The sequence below is a fragment of the Gouania willdenowi genome, chromosome 12 (genome assembly GCF_900634775.1).
Source record: "Gouania willdenowi chromosome 12, fGouWil2.1, whole genome shotgun sequence".
Taxonomy (NCBI): domain Eukaryota; kingdom Metazoa; phylum Chordata; class Actinopteri; order Blenniiformes; family Gobiesocidae; genus Gouania; species Gouania willdenowi.
This window is the reverse complement of record NC_041055.1, coordinates 6,806,488-6,829,766: the sequence shown is the minus strand read 5'-3', so window position 1 is coordinate 6,829,766 and position 23,279 is coordinate 6,806,488. Positions and strand designations below refer to the sequence as shown.

The following is a 23,279-nucleotide window of genomic DNA, read 5'->3' as shown; positions in this document are numbered from 1 at the left end:
ATTTCACCCACAATCTTGTTCTTTTAGTCATGACCCAAAGCCCAATTAAGAAAAATTGTTATCAAGTGGAAACAGGCATTAAAAACTTTAGGTTATTTACACAACCCTGGTTCTATGAGTAATATGAGTGAGATGTCTCACTATGGGATTCACACTCCCTGCAGCCGTCATGGGGAGGGGCCTGTGCGTTCCCTTCTAAAACCGGCAGATCAGCAGGTGATGACTCGCCGGTTTGTCCCTAAAGCCTACATGGCAAACAGTGATTGCTGCCAAATACATTTTCACAGGGGAAAAGGCTTTGCGCTTGAAAAATATGACCAAAACAGAATATAAAGATATCAACGGAGCACCTGAAGAGACTAATTTGAACTTTTCTGTACTTCTAAACACTAAATATACAACAAAATGCATTTAAGGGCTAAAAAAGTGGATTTAGCATGATATGTCCCCTTTAAGTTAATCCAAATATTTGGACCCAATATTAATATCCATGATGAAGATGAACATCCTGTTTCTCAGGAGGTTTGAAAGGATCAATACTCATGGTGTTCGGGAAGCTGGAGCATTTTTTTTGGTTCAATCAAGCTGGTTTTTATTCCATCATTTTTCCAAATTTTCAACGTCTCATAGTTTCACTGCATTTTCTGACAGTCTGTACAGGCTGTTTCATATACCTTCCATTTTCTTTGTTTTTATGGCTTCTGGATAAGGAAACTTACCAAAAAGACGTTTTAGGCTCAAATGTCCTTTTAATCTGGAAGAAGCTTGTGATTATCCCATCAGCGTTAAAAAAAATTCTTTCACATCGTGCTGGAGTTGGTTAAAGGCCACAGATTTCACAGCCCAGTCAGATGAGCAGCAGTGGTTGCTCTCTGCAGCGATCATGTGTGCTCCAACTTATTACTGCAGACATGAAGCCTACGTCCTCTCGTGGTTTGGACTTGGGTTTCCTCGGTCTCACAAAGACGAGCCTTTTCTATGAGTGGCTTTGATCGCGTGTGTGCACTGTGCACGTGTAACCGAGCTGTAAAAGTATATAAATTACTGTCCTTTACCGTTGAAGTATTATAATTGGAAAAATAATAGTGCTTTTATTTAACTTTATACTCTGTACGAACTTCTCAAGTTTCAAACAGAAAATAATAAATAAATACATACAATAAGGCCAAGTCTTGATTTCTTTTACAAGTATAAATCATTTTTTAATAAACAATATAAATTAAATAATGAATGAATAAACAAACACGTTTTGATTCATTTTCCAAGTCAAATCATTTTCTTCTTTATTAAATATGATAATAAATGAATAAATAAATGAATGGTTTTGGTTTCTTTTACAAGTCAAATGCATTTTTTTCATAGATAAATAAATATGTAAAGACAAATAATGTTTTGTCATATTGTATCGTGTATGGTCCCACCCCAAGTGAAAAAGGTCAGGTAAATTCTCTTACAGTCCGTTATGTAACAAACAGATCATCTCGACTTAACTGTCCCGGTTCATCTATTCTGCAGAACGTCATTGATTTACACTTTTCACCCTTCATCCCCAGCGGACACTTTGCATTAACAGTCTCACGGTGACGACGTCTGTTTCCAATAACAGTGAGATTTAATGAAAATCTTCATTTCTCTTGTTTGAATTTGAAAAGTCTCTCCTGTGTCTTCTCAGGCGTCTCAGTCGTGTAACAGAATATGTTTGTGATCACATTTGGGTGGAAATAGAAAATGTGATTAGTGTAAGGCCATGGAGTTAAACCTTTTGGAGACTTTAGTTATGTAAAGTCATGACTGGTGTTTCATAACCTCAAGCAAGAGTACAAGATCAATGAGTTTTTTGATTGTACTCTATTAGTTCAAACTGAGGGGAGACCAAATCTGTTGTTACATTCATTGTCGTACCACGACTGAACGTGAGTGTCACTTATCTAGATACGATGTAACCATTACCCTTCTGTGTCAGTAGATGGCAGTTGGTAGCTCAATGCGACTTTTGTGTGTCATCATCACCAGTAATTTAATCATTTCATTATTTTTTAAATGGTTTTACATACAACAAGCTTGATTGATGAAGCTTGTTTATGAATAAAACGGGGTCTGAAAGTTGTGCATGTGATTTCCTGCACAAACGGGATTTATAAGAATATACAAGATCAAATGTCTTCCTTTTGGAGATGTGGTTAACTGGCCACACTGGTGGTGAGGTGGTGAACTGATGCCAGATGATTCCATTCCGATTATTGACTTCACATGTCAGAATTATAAATCCACATCATCATAAATAGCCACGTTATAGACGTGTTCCTTTGGTAAGGCATTAGCTCCATGTCTGCATATATGTTCATATGGAGTTTGCAATCCTGTTCAGAAAAACTTTTTGTTATACTGGGTGAAATGGTCCTTCCATCCTGAGTAGTTGATACATAATATATTCAGAAAAAGAATGTGTCCTGTTTAGCAACTGGAATCCTGTAAGAACTCTGACCAATCCCTGCCATTTGGTTCCAATGGAAAGAATCAATCAGATGCGTTTAGGTCTCATACTGCCCACTCCTCCGTTGGTGGAGCGTGGCTTTGGACTGAACCCTGACGGGAGCATTGTGGAGGGGGTGGAGCTTAGACGAGGTCTTGCTAGCACAAATCATGCCTCACCTTTAGGGCTCCGAGTGAAAACAAATGCATGTACGTGAACTGTAAAAATGGATGGCTCCTTGTTAATTACATCAACACGTCTAAAATTCAAGCCTTCAATGCCTGATTTATAATTATCTCTGCCAAGGAGGTGATGTTTTCACCAGCATTTGTCCGTTCATTCGTCAGTATGTCTGTTAATGTGGATGTTTGTTAGCAGAATATCGCAAAAAGTTTTAAACAGGTTTAAATGAAATTTGGTGAGCTGATAAACAACGCCAAAAGGAAGAGCAAGTTGGATTTTTGTGACGATCTGAGAGGTAATTTGGATACAGTATCCAGAACACGTTTGGTGATGTTGAGCATCTAAACTTGGCAGAGGTTTCCGCTGCCATATTGCTTTGTAGCGCTCACATTATTTACAGCAGTAACAATGTGCTGTCACAAACTTTCTTTTCATTTATTACTTTCGCCAAGGAGGTGATGTTTTCACTGGCGTTTGCCCAACCGTCCATTCATCTGTCCGTGAATGTGTATATTTGTTCGCAGAATATCTCAAAAAGTTCTAGACCAATTGAAATGAAATTTGGTGAGCTGAAAAGGAAGAAATGGTTTGATTTTGGAGATCATTTCCAGAATAAGTTTTGAAGCATAACATGGATGTTTGGTTGGTTTTAGCACCATCGTTGGTAAAGTTGCACCTCTAAACTTGGCTGAAGTTTGCATTCTCTTAGTGTGGATAACATGTTTTTTTGGCCTCTATTATCCACCTCTACATCTTTCTGAAGTTCCTCTCACATGTCTTTTCTTATACGGCCTTTTTTGAGGAGACTCAAAGCGTGTTACAGTAACCATTATTCATTCACACCACTCACTCACATCAGTCATACTGGTGGTGGTAAGCTACATTATAGCCACAGTTGCCCTGGGGCATTCTGACAGAAGTGTGCCTGCCATTTTGACCAACATTCATGTACAACTCATACAAGGCAAAATGGGTAAAGTGCCTTGCCCAAGGACACGACAATCTCTTGGATAGAGCCGGATTCAAACCCCCAACCCTTCGGTTAATGGATGACCCACTCTACCACTGAGCCATGGTCTCCCCAAAATTGTGTAAAATCCCATTGGTTGGCATGCACTTTAAGGTGTAAAAAACATTCATGAGGTAATTTAGTTTGACGATTTATGGCAGAATGTGGGCGGGATACTTAGCAAACCAAATATTATATTTAACAGAATTGCTAAAACCAAAAGAATACTACAACACCTGGCTAGAAATAGAACAGTTAGACTGCAAACATATTAAACTCTCTGATCTCCCTTTTATTACTACGACCCTCAAACGTCACAATTGATTGCCTCCACGTTGACTGCGTGGTGGAAAGCCCTGGAGATTACGAATGTTCAATTAAAAACTAGCATGTTGTCTCCAATCTGGCACAACTCCGCCTTATGAAATAGAAAAACCAACCTATCTGAAGACATGGGAAGACAGTGGAATCTCTAAGACCTCTTCAAAATTGACAAGCTCAGGACAAATAACAATCTAACCCAAACATTCAATATAAATAAAAGTAATTTTTTACAGTACTTACATATAAGAGACAATCAAGAGGAACGCAATGGGGCCTGGCCCGTGCGGGGGCCTCCCTTGGAGTCGTGCTGAGAGGGTGTGTGGGGCGCGGCCTGTGGTTCTTGGCCTGGCGAATCCGTGTCGGGAGTGGTTGGTCTGCTGGCTGGGTGCGCCGGGCCCCATGGGCACTGTGCCGGGGTGGGGGTCCTCAGCTCCTTGGTGCTTTCTTGGGTGTGTGTGTGGGGGCGGTGGCTGCCTCTAGGCTTGGGGTCTCAGGGGCATCTGGTGGGCTGCTCGGCCGTGGGGGGGTTGCTTGGGCTTCCTGGTCCCCGCTCTTTCTGCTAGCTTGGCTGAATCTTTGAGTCCGGGGCAGCGCTTGGGTTTGCAGTAGCGGTTCTTGCACATACATTGGTATACGATGCACTGGCATGCCTTGGACTGTGGGATAAAACTCGTTGCGGGTTTAACTTTAGACACGTTGATCCCACATACCTGTTTTAGGTATTACCACTCACTCCTTCCCTCTGTCCACAGCCACCACCATTAAACCTAAGCTTCACGCTTGTCACCAGACTGGCTTGATTACACAACACAATAAGCACAACTACAACTTCACATCTCACTCTCACTTTACATTAATCAACTTTTCCCCTTCCTTCCTTTTTCTACCCTGATTCTCTCCTCCCCCCCACCCGCTTACCCAGGTGTATCACTGCCCTCTCTTTTTATATTCTCCCTTTAATAAAGTATTTCTTACCCTTCCTGAAGGGAGGGCTGATGATGGTCACAATTATGCAATAAAATAAATTAATTTATTTAATTGCAATAACAAAACATGCATTGCTGTCTTAAAAAGATTGCACTTCATGAAGTGTTGACCTTTGACAGCATGTGCAGACAAGGAAAAAAAAAAAGAATATGGGCGGGATATGTGAATTAAACACTTCTAAGTGGAATGTGATTTACAGAGGGAAAAGTATGGTGAGAGATTTGTACCACTGCCCCCTAGTGGATGGAGAGGAAGGGGCGGGGCTTTCCACACATGGATCCACAGGCGCACTTTCAACAATTCACAGAATTCGCAAGATTGGCGATTTGCAGATAATTTACTATAAAAGCACACACAATTGTAAAACGTGTAAATTGTGGATTACATTTGTGAATTTCAAAACTTGTGAGAATAATTTTGATACAAATCTCTACCCATAAACGTAATCTGTTGAGTCATCTCTGACTCGTGAAGGAACGCCAGCTCCTCTCTTGAGAACTAGATCAATACAAGTCTTTAACGTAGTGGTAAACAGAGGATTTGTTTGTGAGGTAATTAAAGAAGGACTTTACGCCAGCGTAGTTTTATATAGCGGTGAGACTGATGAGAGCTTTTGTTGTTGGAGGACCTTGAGGTTTGGAGGAGAGTGGAAGGAAAATGTGCAATACTGAAAAATACAAGGAGTGTTTGTTGGCTTTCAAAGCTCTGGTCAGTCATCTGATGCCAGCTTCCAAACCAAGTTCTGGGTCATGAGACAGAAACACAGTTGGCGCCTTCAATCCACTATTTCTTTCTATTTCTGGGTGGTGGCACTAATACATGTTTATCCTGCTGATGGAGATCAGGGTGAGAGATGCAGATATTAGAGTGTGGTAACATCTGAAAAACACCCCATAGTTGTTTGTGTGGTACAACAAGAGTTTTATTTTAGAGAAATTCAAACATTTTGTGTTAAAATTATTAGAAAAAATCAAGATATCACTACAAATGTAACTCAGGACCAGAAGCAAAGTTACGGAAATTTTTCAATGTTGAAGAATTGGTTGTAAAGGTTTTTCTTGTAAAAAGTGACGTGTTCACACAATTTTTTTTTTAAACATAAGAAAAAGAAAGTCATTTTGCAACCTATAACCAATTTATTCTCTGCCTTTTTCAGTTTGTGCAGCGGCTGTTCCATATTTCTTGTGAACTCCACGTTCTGTGTGCTTTACGTATTGCAGCTTTTTCCTTATCAGCTGATAAGACAATTCAAACCCCCATCTCACACTAGTCACAGACCATTAAACTAATGGACACTCTTACATTTTCTCATACTACTTGTTCCTACTTTTTTCTGCCACTTTTTGGCCAATATTGACACTTTGAACCGTTTTTACTTTTTGGCCACTCTAATAAATGTGGTTATCACAGATTCATATAACAATGGACCGTCATTTTGCTGACATTATGGATGTGCCCCAAAAATCTCTCCCCTTGTTTCACCCTCATAGATAGTCTCCACATGACTGTTCTTCAATGTTCATGTCTGTGTTCAACCACCTTCAGGCACAAGGGGGTTCCCCTGTCTCTGGTACCTTTATTTTGGGGGGCGTGGGCTGAAAAGGTTGAAAACCACTGGTCTATAGTCTATATAAATTTTGATTCAATTGCCCATTTGTTCCTTAATAAATGGATAAAAATGAGAGGAACATTCCCTATTGGTGGATTACCAGTTTCACAGCGACTTGTTCTTTAAAGGTCAGATCAGGTGATGTCAAGGATCTCAGGAAGATATTCATCATAGCCATTTAGATGTTTGCTGAAAACATTGTGTTTTAACTGCCGGTTATGGGAGTTATTGTTTTGGTTAGCTCTGAGGGAGCTGTTAAAGTGAAGCCCAGGGATGTGTTGGATGGCGGTGCTTCCTGATCATCTGCTGTTGTTGTTTTGTGCTGATTGGAAATCGGAAGAACACTTAGGGCCCTAAAGCTGCTCCTGTGTGCACGCAAACTGCATCCTCCTGGTCCACAGGAGTCCATACACTCTCCTCTAAAGCACAATCTTGCATGTTCATAGCATGGTGATGCTGAAATTCACAAGTTTCACTCCCAACAGTGTTGGCCATTCAAAGTTCCATGAAAAGCCAAGGTAGGAATGGGCCACTTTCATTGGTCACGAGTGTCACAGAAGTTATGAGAGTTCAGCATTTTCTTAGACGCAACCAGTATGTACCAGTAAAACTAAGGGTGCTTTAACATATACCTCTTTGGTCCGCACCATGCTTTGTTTCTTCGGATTTTTATGATGTGAGAATGCAAACCAGGATCAAATATAGGACATGACTTTGAAACGCAATTGTGACGGAGTGACTCCGTCAGTGACTGGGCAGTGGCACACAGCAATCACACACGACTGTCGTGGCGGGCACACGCACACATGAAGAGGCACACACACCCAACACTCCTTCAGGCAACACACAAACGTACACGCAGCAAACATTTCCACACTCTTTTCCGCATTACTCCCAAATCATTCATTTATTTAACTTCTCTCTCTTTTCCAAACTGTTAACGTAGTCAGCCATGGGTGCACACTTGACTGCTTTATGTTTCACCTGCACATACATTCTTACGTCTTCACACGTGATACATCCTCCGGTGGTGTGAGCGCCGACAGGCAAGATGGGGCGATGTTATCTCTGTGCTTATGTAGCGCATAAGCGTGTGTTGTGGAATTGTGCGATTGTGGATTATTTTGAATCATTATTAATTACGTTTCTGCGGGGTTTGTTTTGTTTGTTTTATTTCATTTCAAAAATAAATATGTCTGATAAAAGGGTCTTTGCGGCTCCACTGATTTTGACCCATTATTGTTTTTCTTGTAAAACTATTGAAAAAAATAAATGGAGTTTATAAAGCCTATTGCCATTTTGAGGAAAAATATAGAAATATGAGTATTGGTCCATATTACAGGCCTAATGTAACCAAACCAGTAACGTTTTATCTTGTAAATAATATTATTGTCCAAACTGTGTGAAATGAGGCGTTCAAACACTGCTTAAAGTAGGATTTTATTAACATGAGTGTGTTACCTCAATAACAAATAGAAATCACTAGAATGATCTGCTGCCTTGTTATGTAGGAAGTGTTGCTAATGCTAATGCTACATCATTTTAGTTAAACAAAGTAAAAAGACTCTGTGGCTATAACAACATGTCAGCCCTTTTTTTTGAAGGTAATTGTACTTGTAACCAGTTTGATGAATTGCTTACATACAATTTAAAACATTATTTGAAAATTACCTTGCCTTAAATTATCTTTTATTCGTTTTTTCCATTTAGGGTGATGATTTTAAGGAGGTGAATTGGTTTGTTTTATTGGTTAATAACTTTAAAATAGTCTAAATTATTTGAATGAAAATAATTGTGATGTGAACGTGATTTTACAAAGAATAAATCGTGACGTGATTTTTTTCCCCCATATCGCCCATTCGTGTGTGTGTGTGTGTCTGTGCTAGACATTAACTTCAATTAATTAAAACTCTTATTCAACTACTACCAGTGTTATGAACACTGCAAGTAGCTGAATTGCACTTGTAGGTTATATCAGCATAAATACATAGTAAATGAAACAAATGCCTTGTCTAATCTAATGCTCGTTTGAACTGTTCTTATTTGATTCTTTTTGTATGTAATAGTGTATTTCTATGGACATTGAGTCTGCTGCTAAGACATTCATTGAATCAAAAATCACGTGATGTTTTAATGTTTTTTTACATGATTTGCTTATTAATGACCTCCTTTGTGTTGCAGACAAGGAGAGCTGAGGTAAAGGTAGCACTGCCTTGGGCCACAGTGTTCTAAGTGGGAGCCCCCTGCCTCTGTCATCAAGGCATCAAAATCTGAGACAAACACCTACAACATGAGACATGTCCCCAGCTAAATGATGGAGAGATGGTTGAAATGAAATATTGACAAATAAATGTATTTTGTCAAAATACTTGTTAGTTTTCATTTGTAATTTCTGGTTGATTAAAACTAGCATTAGGAGGCCAGAGTGCAGGGAGACCCACTGGCATGGAGGTGAGGACATCAGTCTTAAGGTAGAAATAAACGTTAAAACATCCCAAAGCCATGTTAAAAAAGGACACGTTTTTTTTTTTTTTGCCGGAACGCATCAGGTCATTAAAGTCTCACTCTTACCATAAGGATCTTAACAGGACTCGCTCCACAGCTTGAGAATCAACGCAGGAGGCGCGCAGTGACGCAAAGGAAAACGTAAACTATACATTAAGCACACATTATTATTACATCACATTATTGTGATTACAATTGTGCCACAAGGGTAGATATTCAAAAAATGCCTTTATTATGGGCGTTGCTCCTGAAGCAGATAAGACACGCCCAGTCACGGACCCACAACGCTCCATAGTGATTGACAGCCGAGGCACAACTACTGCAACGCCGAGGAGTGGTGGCCTAGTGGTTCAGGATGCTGGACTTGTATTTGGAGTGTTGCCGGTTCAAATCTCACCCGGGCCATCGCTGTGGTATGTTGAGCAAGTCCCTTTACCCTCAAGTGCACAAATTCATATTTAAAAACACATGCCAATAAATAAAGGCGAAAGCTCTGATTTAATCTTAATGTTTTATCAATCACAGGTATACACAATCCAGACGTAAAGCTCACACAGACACCATAACAGCCCGTGAGTGAGTCCCTGCTCTACTGCAGCACGATCAGCCCCAGAATACCACCTCACTCACACACGTCGGCAAAAAGTACATGCACGTCCATGTAGAGACAGACGGGAATACACACATGATGTGTCTGTACATAGACACATAGCTTGATGAACCCTCTGATTAGGGCAGAATCTGCACTTTATAGAAGCACAGAGTCAAAATCATCACCGCATTGGAGCTCTCAATCAATGCTCACTAAGGGCTGTGATTGGAGGAAAACTAGTCACTCCTCACAGCTTTTATAGGAGGGGCGGGGCAAACAGGGAACGTTGATGGCGCACGATGGTCCAAATAATCTGTCTCAGCCAATAGCAAAATTCAATTGTAATAGTCGACGTTCAACCCTTAGAGGGCAGTGACTGAGAAATTTTACAACTAAATACGCAAAATTGAAATACTAAATGTTAAAAGTGTGACTAGGATCAATCAACAGCACTACTTAATACCCAAATACATGTGTATTCAGTAGAAAAAAAGGGGGTTTAGGGTTTAGTTACTCTTTAAATAAGTTTGTGAACCAGTCAGTCAGTAATACTTTGTGAGAGTAAGTGGAATACTGAGTCAGTCTGATTGATTGATTGATTGGTTGGTTGGTTGATTAAGTGGTTGATTGATTGATTGATTCTGTCTGTCTGTGACTGAGTGATTCACTGACTCATTGATTGACTGACGAAATAACTGACAGACTGAGGGCTTATCGCTCTCTCTCTGCCTTTGAGCAAAGCAGCGGTTGAACTTCTGTCCTCTTTGAGTCTTTGTGTTTAGTTTCTCCACAAATCAATGCATCCTGCTGTCATCTGATGAGAGCTGAATTTCTCTGTTCTCATCCATGAGGAGGTTGGATGAGTGGGTGGAGCCTCCTGAATATAAATGGACCTGCTTTCAGAGATACTGCTTCTCCTGCCTGCATCACTGCTCAAGGCTGGGCTTTAAACAGCTGCTGTCTGTTTCTGTTTCTCACCGGCGAGCATCCGCATCCGCATCCTCATCCTCATCCTCATCTACTGCTGCTGCAGGAAGCATGGCTATAGATAAATCCAAAGTGGCTCTAGGGTTCATAGTGGCAGGGGCTCTCACAGTGGTTTTCGGGCTCATTTCCCTGATCATCGGACCAACAATTATGAGCCAACAGATAGCAAAGGTAAGAAACATCACCATTCATTACATTACTTCATGAGCCCATCTTTTTATTATTCTGCACTAACTTCTTTAGGTAAATATAAGTATTCTCAAATAAAATCATCACGTGGTCCAAGAAAGCTTAAAATAATAATATGTGTGTAATATTAGGCATTTGGTTGTAACTGTTATTGTAGTTTTTTTTGGACGGTCTTTTAATATATGTTTGGCTTACTGATTTGTTTGATAAAATGAGGAAAAAGTTTATTTATCTGCTTTTTCATTTTGATTTTACGTTTTTTGCGCGAATTAGCAAATTTGCTATTTATTGAAATTACAAATTTCAAATCTTAGGGTTGATATAATTAAAATAATTTTGTTGATTCAATTTGCTAGAGATTTTTTTTTCGACCATTACAATTTTTGTTTCTAATCAAAATATTTGTCAAAAGCTCGAAACCACCCCTACATTTGCATTAACACCGTTTTGGGGAATTATTTACACCAGAGATGAGCAACTTTAATTAAAGTTGGGCCATAAAAAATGTTAGGGCCACAAAATAGATAATAACCATTAAAACAGGTAATAGCTAAAATGTTTGTGTGGTTTTGGTGTCATTTTGTGTATTTATTTTGTCAGTGTATATTTGTTGTGCTTTTGTGTGACTTTCTTGGGATATTTGTGGATTTTTAGTCATTTTGAATGTCTTTGTTGTGATTTTGTGTAAGTTTGTTGGGAAATTGTGTTTTTTCATCATTTTGTGTAATTTTGCATGTTTTTGTTGTCATTTAGTGTGTTTTTGGTATCATTTTTCGTTTTTTGTTGTTGCCATTTTTAATATTTATGTTGTCATCTGTATTTTCTGACATTTTGCATATTTACGTTGATTTGTGTATTTTTTTCATGTATGTTATGCATCTTTATTTTATATTTCAGTCATTTGTGTATTTTGTGAGGGTTAAACCAAAGCCTGCATGTGGCCCCCTTTATGGAGGTAGATTTGTGTCTTTATTGTTCAATAAAAAAAAAATTTATATAAAAAAACAAAAAACCCTTCAGTTAAAGAAAAAAAAAAGCGTTCAAATGCAATTTGGGTTTCTTTGATTGAAAATAATTATTTTGGATTAAAGTAAACTTTTTTTTTTTTTATTGAAAGGGTTTTTTTTATTGAAGTATTTTTCTTTTTTGATTGAAAAGTTTTTTGTTTTTTTTTTGTTTTTTTTTGAGTGAATAAAAAAGACACAAATCTACCTCCATATCGGCACCAGTTGCTTAGGTCTCATTCACGGTGTCTGTTCAGCTGCACGAAGTTTGTGTATTACATAAACGCTGAAACCAGCTGGAACCAGAGTTTAACTACATTTCCCAGAATGCTCCGCAGTCGAGGGGGAGCGTCCAGTAGAATATAAAGACAGCAAGAATGGAGCCACTGGTCAACGAAGCGGACGAAGCGAAAAGTGCCGCTGCCATTCAAACTTTTCAGCCGCCGCTGAGGTTCTTGTTTGCGGCCACTCTGTCGCTGCCGAGCCGCTCTTTTTAAACCAGTTGTTTAGCTTCGCTGCTCGTCAGTGTCCACGTCAACAAAAACGGCTAACACCCCCAAAACAACAACTAACATGGCCATAGATAGGTCCAAAGTGGCCGTGGGCTTCATGGTGGCCGGTGTCATCGCCGTCCTGTTCGGGACCGTCATGGTTTTTGTGGGACCTTTGATCATCGACGACCAGATAGTGAAGGTGAGCAGCTGGGCCACTTTAGCACCTTTACTGGTGTATTTTATCTGAAGGTTTCCATCATAACCTGCTTCAGGTGATTCTGAGTCCATAACCCCAGGAATAGGGTGTAAATTAGCTAAAGTACGTAGTTCACACAACTGAACTCAGACTATTTTAAACAAAAAATACTAAATGATTGTGAATATCATATAAGACTAACTCACTATTGAGTTAAAAAATAAATACTTTTGGATTAAAACTAACATTCAATTTTAATTAGCTTTATTTATTAAGGCCGTTGTGATTTTTCAGACAAAAAAAAATATTTTTAAACAAAATACTGATTGTATATATATATATATATATTAGATAACTAAATTGAATTTGACTTTTGTGCTATAATCACTATTGAAATCAAATTCATTCGGACGAAAACTAAAACAAATTTTAGTGAGCTTTATTTATTAAGGCTGTTGGCATTTTTCAAACTTAAAAAAAATATACCTTTAATATTAAATAAGTGCCTCCTGCTATTAGGGGGGAAAAAACAACTTTTTACAGCTTTTGCTGAGGCTTAATCGTCAAAGAAATTTGAAGTATTGAGAAACGATACAGGTTGTTGTGAACCCAGACAAACCTTATTTAATTGCACGTTATGTACTTTTATCAGTTGTAGCAAAGAGTCTATTTATCTAGCAATTCTCGAGAGTTTTAATTTTTATCATGTATTATTTTTGAAAAACTAATTTCAATTGGTTGAATTCTTAAAAAAAAAAAAAAAAAAAGAAAGTGCTTTGCAATTTAATGATCTTGGCAAAATGTGGGTCCCAGGCTGAGACCAGTTGAGAATCCCTGGTCTCGATGATCTAAAGTTCGTATTTTACACAACTGAAGTCACAATCTAGTTTGACTTTTTTTTAAAAACAAGCCATATCCTTTAAACCAGGGGTTCTCATCTGGTCTCACCCTGGGACCCACATTTTTCCACGGTCATTAAATCACGACCCATTTATTTATTTATTTATTTTAGAATTCAACCAATTCAATTTTGTTTTTCAAAAATAGCTGTTGAAAACTCACACACACACACACACACACACACACACGCATATATAATATTTTTTAAAACATAAATCTATACATTTTTCCTTGCAACATGCATTTTACAGCATGCCTGTCAAAAGAAAAGGTTCTTTTAAAATTAAATACAAGTCCAACATGAGAGACAATAAGTATTGTTAATTTTTGACCAGCTGTCCACGACCCACCTAGTACAGGTCTGCGACCCACTTTTGGGTCCCGACCCACCAGTTGAGAATCACTGTTTTAAACTCAATCCAAACTGACTGTAAATATATCATACAAGACTAACTAAATTACATTTTATTTCTGTGCTATACTCGCTGTTATGCTCAAAATAAAATAAATTTGGATTAAAACTAACACTAAATTGTAATTTGCTTTTTTTATTCAGGCTGTTGTAGAAAAATACCATTAAAGTTTAATAAGTGCCTTTTAACACTCTTACGTGTGTCAACTTTGAACATAAACAACAAGCAATAAAGTGATTTGTGTATACGTCTGTAACTTTAATTGCCCTTGGACAAAGCTAGGATATATTGTTTAACTCAATAACTTATACTATTGAGTTAAACCTTTTTTTAGACACTAAGTAAGATCCACAGACTGCGTTGTTGTTTGTACAAGAATCGATGTCGCGTGATCTGCTTTTATGAGAAAATTCAGTTGATCTGATTCCTGTAGTGATCGGATCATCTCTAGTAATGACTGAATACAAGGGGAGAACATGCAAACTCCACATAGAGAGTTCCAAAGTGCCTCGCCCCGGAATGAAACCGACAAGCTGAGTTTTTACTGTGAGGCAGAAGTGCTAAGACTCGATTAAATTAATCGATTAAATATTCATCTTTTAGGTCATCAGTGATGCGGAAAATGTCGCGCTTTGGTTAAATTGTGTTCCAAACTTTAGCAACCGATCGATCAAAGTGTGACTACATGGATGTGTTAAATGAATGGTGTTCTGTGTGCTTTTGTGCTTACACAGCTTTTAAATTACCGGTTATGATACTGTGAGAATCCCTGCTCTGCAGAAATGAATTAATATTTTTAAAGTTTGTGGTTGAAACCTGCATTAAAGTTTGTAGTTTTTCCACATTTTAGCTTCAGACTTAAACGACCCTGTCATTAAAAAAAAGTCACTTCTTCCATGTTTTTGGTCATGACTCGTTTCCATTTGCATGCATCGTGGTTATGTCATGTCCTCCATATGGATTATCGGGTCATGCTTTTGTGTTTGAACTAATCATAAACTGCATCAGTGGATATGTTAATTATAAAAGCAACGTAATAAAGGTGTTTTGGTTGGTGGACTTGCATGTGTTTGTGCTGAGCTGCTGTTTCTTTTAAAGTCAGGGAACAGAAACCATGTCCAAAATCTTTGACATGTTAGGTAATAAAGCTCCAGATAACGACTACAAAGATAAAGACTGATAATTTACACTTGTGCTTTGAATACCGTCTTATCCTCCTGTACTGGTGTTTGCAGTTAATCTTACATATTTGCAGAAAATCAAAGGTTATCTTCTAAGTAATTAAGATTAAAGTTTGCAGTGACACAAGGTAATGTGTTGCACAACTAAAACACAGCATAAAGACCACTATGATATCACTGTCCACTTTTTTTTTAAAACATTATTTGAAGGAAAACTATTATATATAGTATTTATGTTACTGTGCAGTTTTTTTACTCATGGTAATGGAAAAAGGAGATTTTTCTCTCCAGAAGAAGGAGGTGCTAAGGTTGAGTCCTGTTTAACAGAATAATAATAAAGTTAGGCTCCATTATTTCTTCCTGCTGTGGTATTTCTCCATGTATAGAAGTTGTTTGGTTGGGGAAAGAAATTTTATTTTTTGTTTTTTTTTTCAACTAAAAATACTGGAATTAAATATAAGATGTAATATTTTGCTGATCTTATGAAAGATGTTTTTAATCCTTGTAAATGTAATTTTAGTCTAGATTGAAACAACATGGGGAGCTCTGTTGGAAATAAGTTGGATTTTTTTGGCACTTCAAAAAAAAAAAAAAAGGTATTGTTCTTTAAGTATCTCCTTGTATAAAACCCATCTTAACAATGTTGATTTATGTTAATGGGATACCACTGCACTTTTGTAATAATTAAATTTAAACATATTTGCGCATTTGTGTGCTCTCTATTGACATTTTTTCTGGATCCAAAATTGTTAAATCGCTCTCTTTTTTCATGTAAAGCCAAGGGAGCATTTATATAATTAAAGTGACATCTTTTTTTTTAGCCGGCAACACCATATATTGGCTAAAAATGTAAATTGTATTTCTCCGTAAATGCATAGTGGCTTCTCATTAGGTGTTTACATGAGTTACTTATTGGATGATTTTACTGGATTTTTTTCTTGAAATGTGTTGATTTCACAGGAAGCCCATAGATATACTGGTGCCACTTATATTCAGGAAAATACAGTATCTTAGTTTATGGCAGAATAACACATTTTTAACAGACTAGAATAAAAACAGTTTTCCCCACATTTTTCTGCATCACAAATAAAGTTCTGATAAATATTTAATTTTGAACAGCCAAAGGCGAGTTCCCATGATGCACTTTTAAATAAATCCACTATTAAATAATCAAGTTAATGTTTCTGAGGTTGTATTTCCTCCGTAACTAAAGACCAAATTAAGAGGCAAAAATAAAAAAGGTCTCATTTGTAGAAAGTCATTCATGATTGAAAAAACAAATCAAGTATGATGATAACTCATGCTCTCAAAACTAAAATCGTGGAATGCTTTGATGAAATTGGACTTTAAAATTGATTTGAGAGTTTTAAAAAGTTCAAGGGTCAAACTCTGGTTTTCAGTTTTATTTTGGTAACAGAAACCTATTTAAAACTGAAACCAAATTTGATGAATAAGGTATTCTGAAAAGCGTTCATATTTTTTTTTTTTCCAAGGAAATAGACAGCTTTGTTGTTTTATTAATCCACTGTTCTTTATATAGTTAGACCTTGAAATCTAATCAAGTGTGTGTCTGTGTGTGTGTCCCCGAAGGCTGTTTCTGTTCATTCTTGCAGTTTTTATTGACGTGTTTAGTGACCTTTTACTTGGTGGTTGGCAGCTCACCTGAAGGTGTTAAAGACTAATTAGATTTAATTTAATGGCGTGTATACTAGGGATGGGAATCGAAAACTGGTTCTTTCTGAGAACCGGTTCCCAGTAATCCAAGTCCTAGAAATTATTTTTCTTGCCTGTCAATTCTACTTATTGGTTCCTCTTACGTTGCAAATATGTAACGATAAACTCCTCCAGGTCCTGTAGGGCTGGGCGATATATCGAATATACTCGATTTATCGCAGCTTGTAGTCTGTGCGGTGTTGAAAATGACCATACCGTTAAACTCGCGGACTTTTTTTTTTTTTTTTTTTAAATATCTTAGTGGCATTATGCACAAAAGGTGCACTTAAATTTAGTGTTGTTTTGAAATGTCATCTTAATGACAACATGCACAAAAGGGCACTATTTGTTTTTAAAATATTGTAGTGGCATTATGTACAAAAAGTGCACTTTAATTTTGTGTTTTGAAATGCCATGTGAGTTGCATCCTGCACTAATGTCTTGTTTTGAAATGTCTCTGTGACAATTTTGCACAGAACGTGCACTTTCTGTTGACAATTTTATGTTTGAGCCACTCACTGTTTAATAAATACAGTTATGTCAACTTTGACTTAGTTGTGATATCCCCTTTTTTGCATGAAAGTTTAAAATTGGCATATATTAATGCAGTATGATCAAGAATGTTTTAATGTAGACATATACTGGTGTGATTTTGTGCATCAAAGTGTTAATTCAAGGGTAATGCAAAATATCGAGATATATATCGTGTATCGTGACATGGCCTAAAAATATCGCGGTATTTATAAAAGGCCATATCGCCCAGCCCTAAGGTCCTGTATATTGTGTTTATGCTAGCACCAAGTGAAGCTCCTTCCACCATGTAGTTGATTGCTGTCCACCGCGGAGAATCCACCTCCTCCGTGCTGTGTTTGTAGCATTTCTGTTGCTACGCTACTCACTTCCGGGTTCTGTACACTCGCGCAAAAGTTGCTTCTTGCACAGACTTTTCTTTTGAAAACAACAAACTTCAGGAAGAACACAGACCTCGTTGCCAGTTTATTTCCTCATAACAAGTAATCAGACACGGGAGGCAAACTGGTACTGATGGTTGTCTTTAATTTGCGCTTTCACACTGGTACACACACACACACAGCTGATGACGTCACATATAACAATGTGGACGCTCTGACGGTCCATTTATAGAAATGTAAACAAAGAATACATAATAAGTGCAGCTGTACTTTTGGTTTATATGTTTTTTTACAGAATAATTATTTGTTTTGTCTGAATTAGTTTTGGATCAAGTAGTTCAAAATGAGCACTGTAATATTCTCAAATGTTTGTAGCCAAAAGGTGTCATGTTGTAATAATAATTCATCAGTTTTATATAGCGCTTTTGTATATATTATTATCCAGTGAAAACAATCTATACCTGGTGGATTAAAAGAGAGCTGATGTTCCTGCAGGAAATTAAAGAGACAAAGATAATATAATAGAGTTAAAGCAAATAAATCAATTTTTTATTATTTTATTCCTTTAAATCGAGCCAAACATGTCTAGTAGGGTTAATTCAGATAACTTTTGTTAATAGTTTAAGGCTATGTTGGAAATGTCATAGAAACGTGCTACGCACACTAAGGTCTGACATCAACATGAGTTTGTAGTGCGTTCACATTAAATTGTATGAGTGTGAAAAGATCGAGTACACGAGAAATACCCAGATATATCTATGGCTATATCGGGACATTTTTGAAGTATTCACAATGGGCACACTAGTCATACTCAACCGCCCCATGATGCATTGCAAGCAGAATGTAAAATCGTCTTGGGACCGGCTTCAAGCTTTTAGAAGATTATCACATGGATATTCTACTTGATCACTTTCTCACTTAAAATGTCTTTCAAAGGTGGTGAATCAACGGTGCTTCAGTTTTTTGTCGATGTAGTAGGGCTGGCCGATTTTTTTTTTTTTTTTTTTTTTTTTTTTTTTTCAAAGACAAACTTTAGTTTTGATTTTTTTTTTTTTTTTTTTTTTCTTCAATGCACCTAAAAATGACTGCAGACATCAGATATATTGTCAAAAGTGCAACTTTTGTGCTGTGATTGTCCTCAGGAGTTAAAATGCATAGAACAATCCCAAAATAAAAGTAAATGATTCTCTGTCATTCAACAATTTCAAGTTTTAACCCAGGTTTAAGCAAAAGTGCAACAGCAACTTCACAGTAGCTTACATTTTCTGATTAAGAAATCAGATAACTACATATTTTATAACATTACAATTCAAAAAATAATAAGCATCTCATCATAGTGCGAATAAAAAATAAAACATGCCTGTGGCACACACATAGCCTACTCAAAGAGGGGGCTGGCTCACATCTCGCTACGGTAACCCAGTTGAGTGAAAATATTGTACTCCAGCGAAGGTTGCGCAGGCACGAAAATTTGCGCTTCACCCGGTGTGAACGCAGCATTGGACTTCTATGCTGCAGATGCTGAAATCACAAGTTATGTAGCGCAAGATTTGACGCGTTTGTTCATTTGTGAAACTTTTTTGACATTCAGCTACACAGTTTAAACATGCATGAGATGAAGTCCATCATTACAAAAACCTTTTTTTCTTTCATATCTTTTTGAAAATATCTTTTTTTCTGTTTTTGTGTCAGAACACGATGATCGATCCAAAGAACGACATGACCTACACCATGTGGAAGGACCTCCCTGTTCCTTTCTTCATGTCGGTCTACTTCTTCCACATCCTCAACTCTCAGGAGATTCTGAATGGGGAGAAACCAATGGTGGAGCAAAGAGGACCTTATGTTTACAGGTAGGTTCAATCACCATCATTATTATTATAAAAAAGAATATTATTAAAACACACACTGGAGGGTGTAATGATGTATGGCAGTGGTTCTCAACTTTTTCAGCCCACGAGCCCCAAAATAAAGGTGCCAGAGACCGGGGACCCCCCACCAGAAATAAAATGGGTGAAAGTGACCAGAAATAGTGGGAAAGGAGGTGAAATGGGATTTTAAAAACATCAGAAATGTATTAAAAGTTGCAAATTAGTATGGCCAAAAACAAACAGAAAAAGTGTTGAAAAGGTCGGGAACAGTTTGTTTAAACTGGCAAATAATGGGCATGACAAATCGTGAATGTGGTTAAGTTGCCAAAAATATGCATGACATTTGGTGAAAAGAGGTTAAAACTGACAATAATGGGTCAACATATGTTTCATTACGTGGGAAAAGTGGTGGAAAGGGTTTATAAGTGCCGAAAATGTCTCGAAAGTGGAAGAAAATGTGCAGAAAAGGCAATGGAATTTGGCAGAAATAAGAGTAATGTAGCAAAAATGCATTAAAAGGAGCAAGAAAACGTGACGAATATAGGTTTAAATATGGCAAGTTTGGTGTAGTTGCAGAAAAAGGCTAAAAGTAATTTAAAAAATGGGCTATAATTGTTCTTCGTTTCTTAAAGGTATCTGGCGACCCTCCTCCATTTGGGGTCGCGACCCCAAGGTTGAGAACCCATGTTGTATGGAATGGTTTGATCTGACATATTGTTGAAGGAGAGAATAAAAAGCTACAACTCGTTTCCTCAGTGAAAAATCCAAAGTCAGCATTAAGTAATCCCATCTGATGTTTTTGTTCCTCCTTCCCTTTTAAACAGATGTAGGTCAGTGTGTGTGTGTGTGTGTAGTAAAACCCCCTCCACACGCTATAGGCTGTGGATTTTAACCCCGTTTGCGGCCCACATTGGGCTCAGTCTGTCTGCTATATAGGTAGTTATGTAACAGTCTTGAACGGCACCCCAGTGTTAACGCAACGACGTCCATCTGGAAACACTGACCTACATGAGAGCACATTATGTTCTCATGCCCCCATATTCAGCTCTTACACAACACAAAGAACATACTGAATGAATGAAAACTTTGAACATTTGACAACTCCTACTTTTTTGTTCAGCTTATAAAAAAATGCATTATGTATATGAATACTTTACCTTCTAACACACATTATCTACAGCAGAGGTGTCAAACTCATCTGGCCCACATTTTATGCTGGAAGACAAGTAATTTCAACATTATTGTGCCCTAGTTTGCACTTCTATGTATAGATAAAATACAAATTTTTTTTATAAAAAAGAAAGATAATATCCAAGCAGTAAGTGATAGATATTATTCCTTGATTTTGTGACAGTTTCTATTTCATTACGGCAAATGTTAAGTAACAATTTTGAGTTTAACATTAAAAATTACTGCCATCATGAGATGCAAGCACTGGTAAAACTGAAATATTGTTGAGTTTAATTTATACAATTATGTTTTTGATAATTGTGTAAATTATCAATTTACACAATTTGATGCTCTAAAGGGCTGAATTTGGCCCCCTGGCCTTGAGTTTGACTCGCATGATCTACTGTATAGGCTCCGATTTTCTGTTTCATAATTTATCTGATTCAGTTCACCAATTTTCTCATCAGTTTAAACAAGGGTTTTTCAACCTTGAGTTTGAGACCCCATGTGGGGTCGCCTGAAAATAAAATGGGGTCTCTTGAAATGTCTAGTAAAAAACAATAGAATAAATCAAATTGCAAATTAAAATTATTTATAATTTTTTTAATTTGATTTATTTTTATTTATCTATTTTGCACAATTGAAAAAAACAATACGTAATATCACGGAAATAGACATACAGTGCAAAAAGAGGATGAAAACTCAGTAATTAAAACACCACACATAATCTCAATTCTATATTTTCACTTTCTCAAATATAAATCTAGTTCAAAATAAAATGCAGTGTAAAGATATCTGAGCTGGCGCATATGGTCACTGTGTGAACCAATCCTTACTAACGGTTAGGCTTGGGCAGTAATGCGGTAATGCCGTATATTTCTGCGGTGATTGAGCTTTGATTACCATAATTTTTTGGTCTGTCTATAGTACTAACATGAGCCTGACTAATAAATGGTGTGATTTGCTTGGATGTGCTGTGTAAGAGCCACAGACATATGGCGCGATGGAAAGGGATGAGAAGAGAGAGTCTGTGCTCAACAGATATTCTCGTGACGTGACTAAAGCACATTTAAGACCTATCTGATCTGAATTTAATATTTATTTGTAAAAAAGAAAATATATAAGACTTTTTAAGAACCCGCCTCCGTCGGCCATCCGTCCGCCCTCCCTCCCCGCAAGCTATAAGGGAGGCGGGTGCAGCGACCACAAGTGGCTGCACGCGCGCTCCCCTAAGCGGCTGTGGGACTGTGTTTTGCTTTTGGTGCACGTCCTCCAAGGAGGTTTTTTTCCTAGTTTTATACTGTCTTTCCCAATAGGGAAGTCGGTTTAAAACCTGCCTTTTCCCCTCACCTCTCCTCCTCTTGTTCTCCCACTTTTCATCTAAATACGGGGCGGCACCCTTGCGGCAACCCACGGTTCTCCCGTTCTTGTCCTTCCATGTTATGTGTGTGATTGTCTTTTCATGTTTCTTTGGACGGGATAAAACTGAAATTAAATTTCGTTGTTCTGTAACATCTGCAATGACAAATAAAGCTGATTCTGAGTATAACAGTCTTGATCAACTAATTTTAGAGAAAAAAAAGTCTCTGGGGTCACCAGAAATTAAAAAATGAGGTCACGACCCGAAAAAGGTTGGGAACCACTGGTTTTGCCTTTTTCTTTCATCATCTTTCCTTAATCAGATGTCATTACTGGCTTTTAAACTTCCCAAAAATCGTGCCAAATAATGCTAATCATGTTAGTTATTGTTATTAGTTTAATATTTATCAGATTTTTGAAGTGCGCTGAATGTATACACAGTGAAATCACAAAAGATTTTGGGCAAGATTTGACGTCGTCCTTTGCTGAAGTCGCTACACAAATCAGGCCCCCGTGGTTACGGTGGACAACTGCATGTAAACGCTCAATATTGTCCTATAATTTGTCAGTGAGGGTTTAGTCCATTTCGTTTTGCTATTTCCATTTCAGAAAGTTAACTCTATAATATTATGTAATAATTTGCGCAAGAATTTACGTATTTACATTGCTGCGTCTTTGTCCACCAGTTTACAGTGGAAAAATGCATTTAAATGTGTAATGTTCTCCTGAAAGTGAGACATATGTCCATGTTATATAGCGTTTTTCCTCTGAATTTGTTGACAAAAATGTGTATTTTCCATGATCACAGAAAATGAGAGTCCCTAATTATCTAGTAATACAAGTGAAACAAATCGTCATCTGAAGACGTGACGTCCACACTATGGGACTGGGAATATTCTTGTCTTGTCCGTTTTACGTTATCAAGTTGAATCAGAAAAAACATTATTAATCCCTGATGGGTAATTAGAACGACAATGAGCAGCATATTAAGAAACACTACTACTACTAATAATAATTATACCCACACGCAGAAAAAAAAAAAACATCTGCAGCTTTTGGTGAAGACCTGTGCCAAAATTGCAACTATACCCTTAAACCAGAGGTTCTAAACATGGAAGAAAAAAACAAAAATAATATTTAAAGGGTTGATTTTCTTATATACTGTATATATATATATATATATATATATATATATATATATATATATAT

At 37.3% G+C, this 23,279-nt stretch overlaps 1 protein-coding gene across 4 annotated transcripts in view; it reads left to right on the top strand.

The window, feature by feature from the left end:
* The first annotated feature begins 10,615 nt into the window (after positions 1–10,615).
* scarb1 (scavenger receptor class B, member 1) overlaps positions 10,616–23,279 on the top strand; it is a 36,976-nt gene continuing 24,312 nt past the window's right edge. For 3 of the 4 annotated variants that reach the window (XM_028463067.1, XM_028463068.1, XM_028463065.1), the window contains exons 1-2: positions 12,189–12,555; positions 19,363–19,523. In XM_028463067.1, the coding sequence (XP_028318868.1) occupies positions 12,436–12,555; positions 19,363–19,523 (281 nt within the window). In that variant the 5' untranslated portion in view covers positions 12,189–12,435. Of the gene's footprint in view, positions 10,841–12,188; positions 12,556–19,362; positions 19,524–23,279 lie in introns of those variants that run through there. The other variant, XM_028463066.1, reaches the window with a different exon arrangement.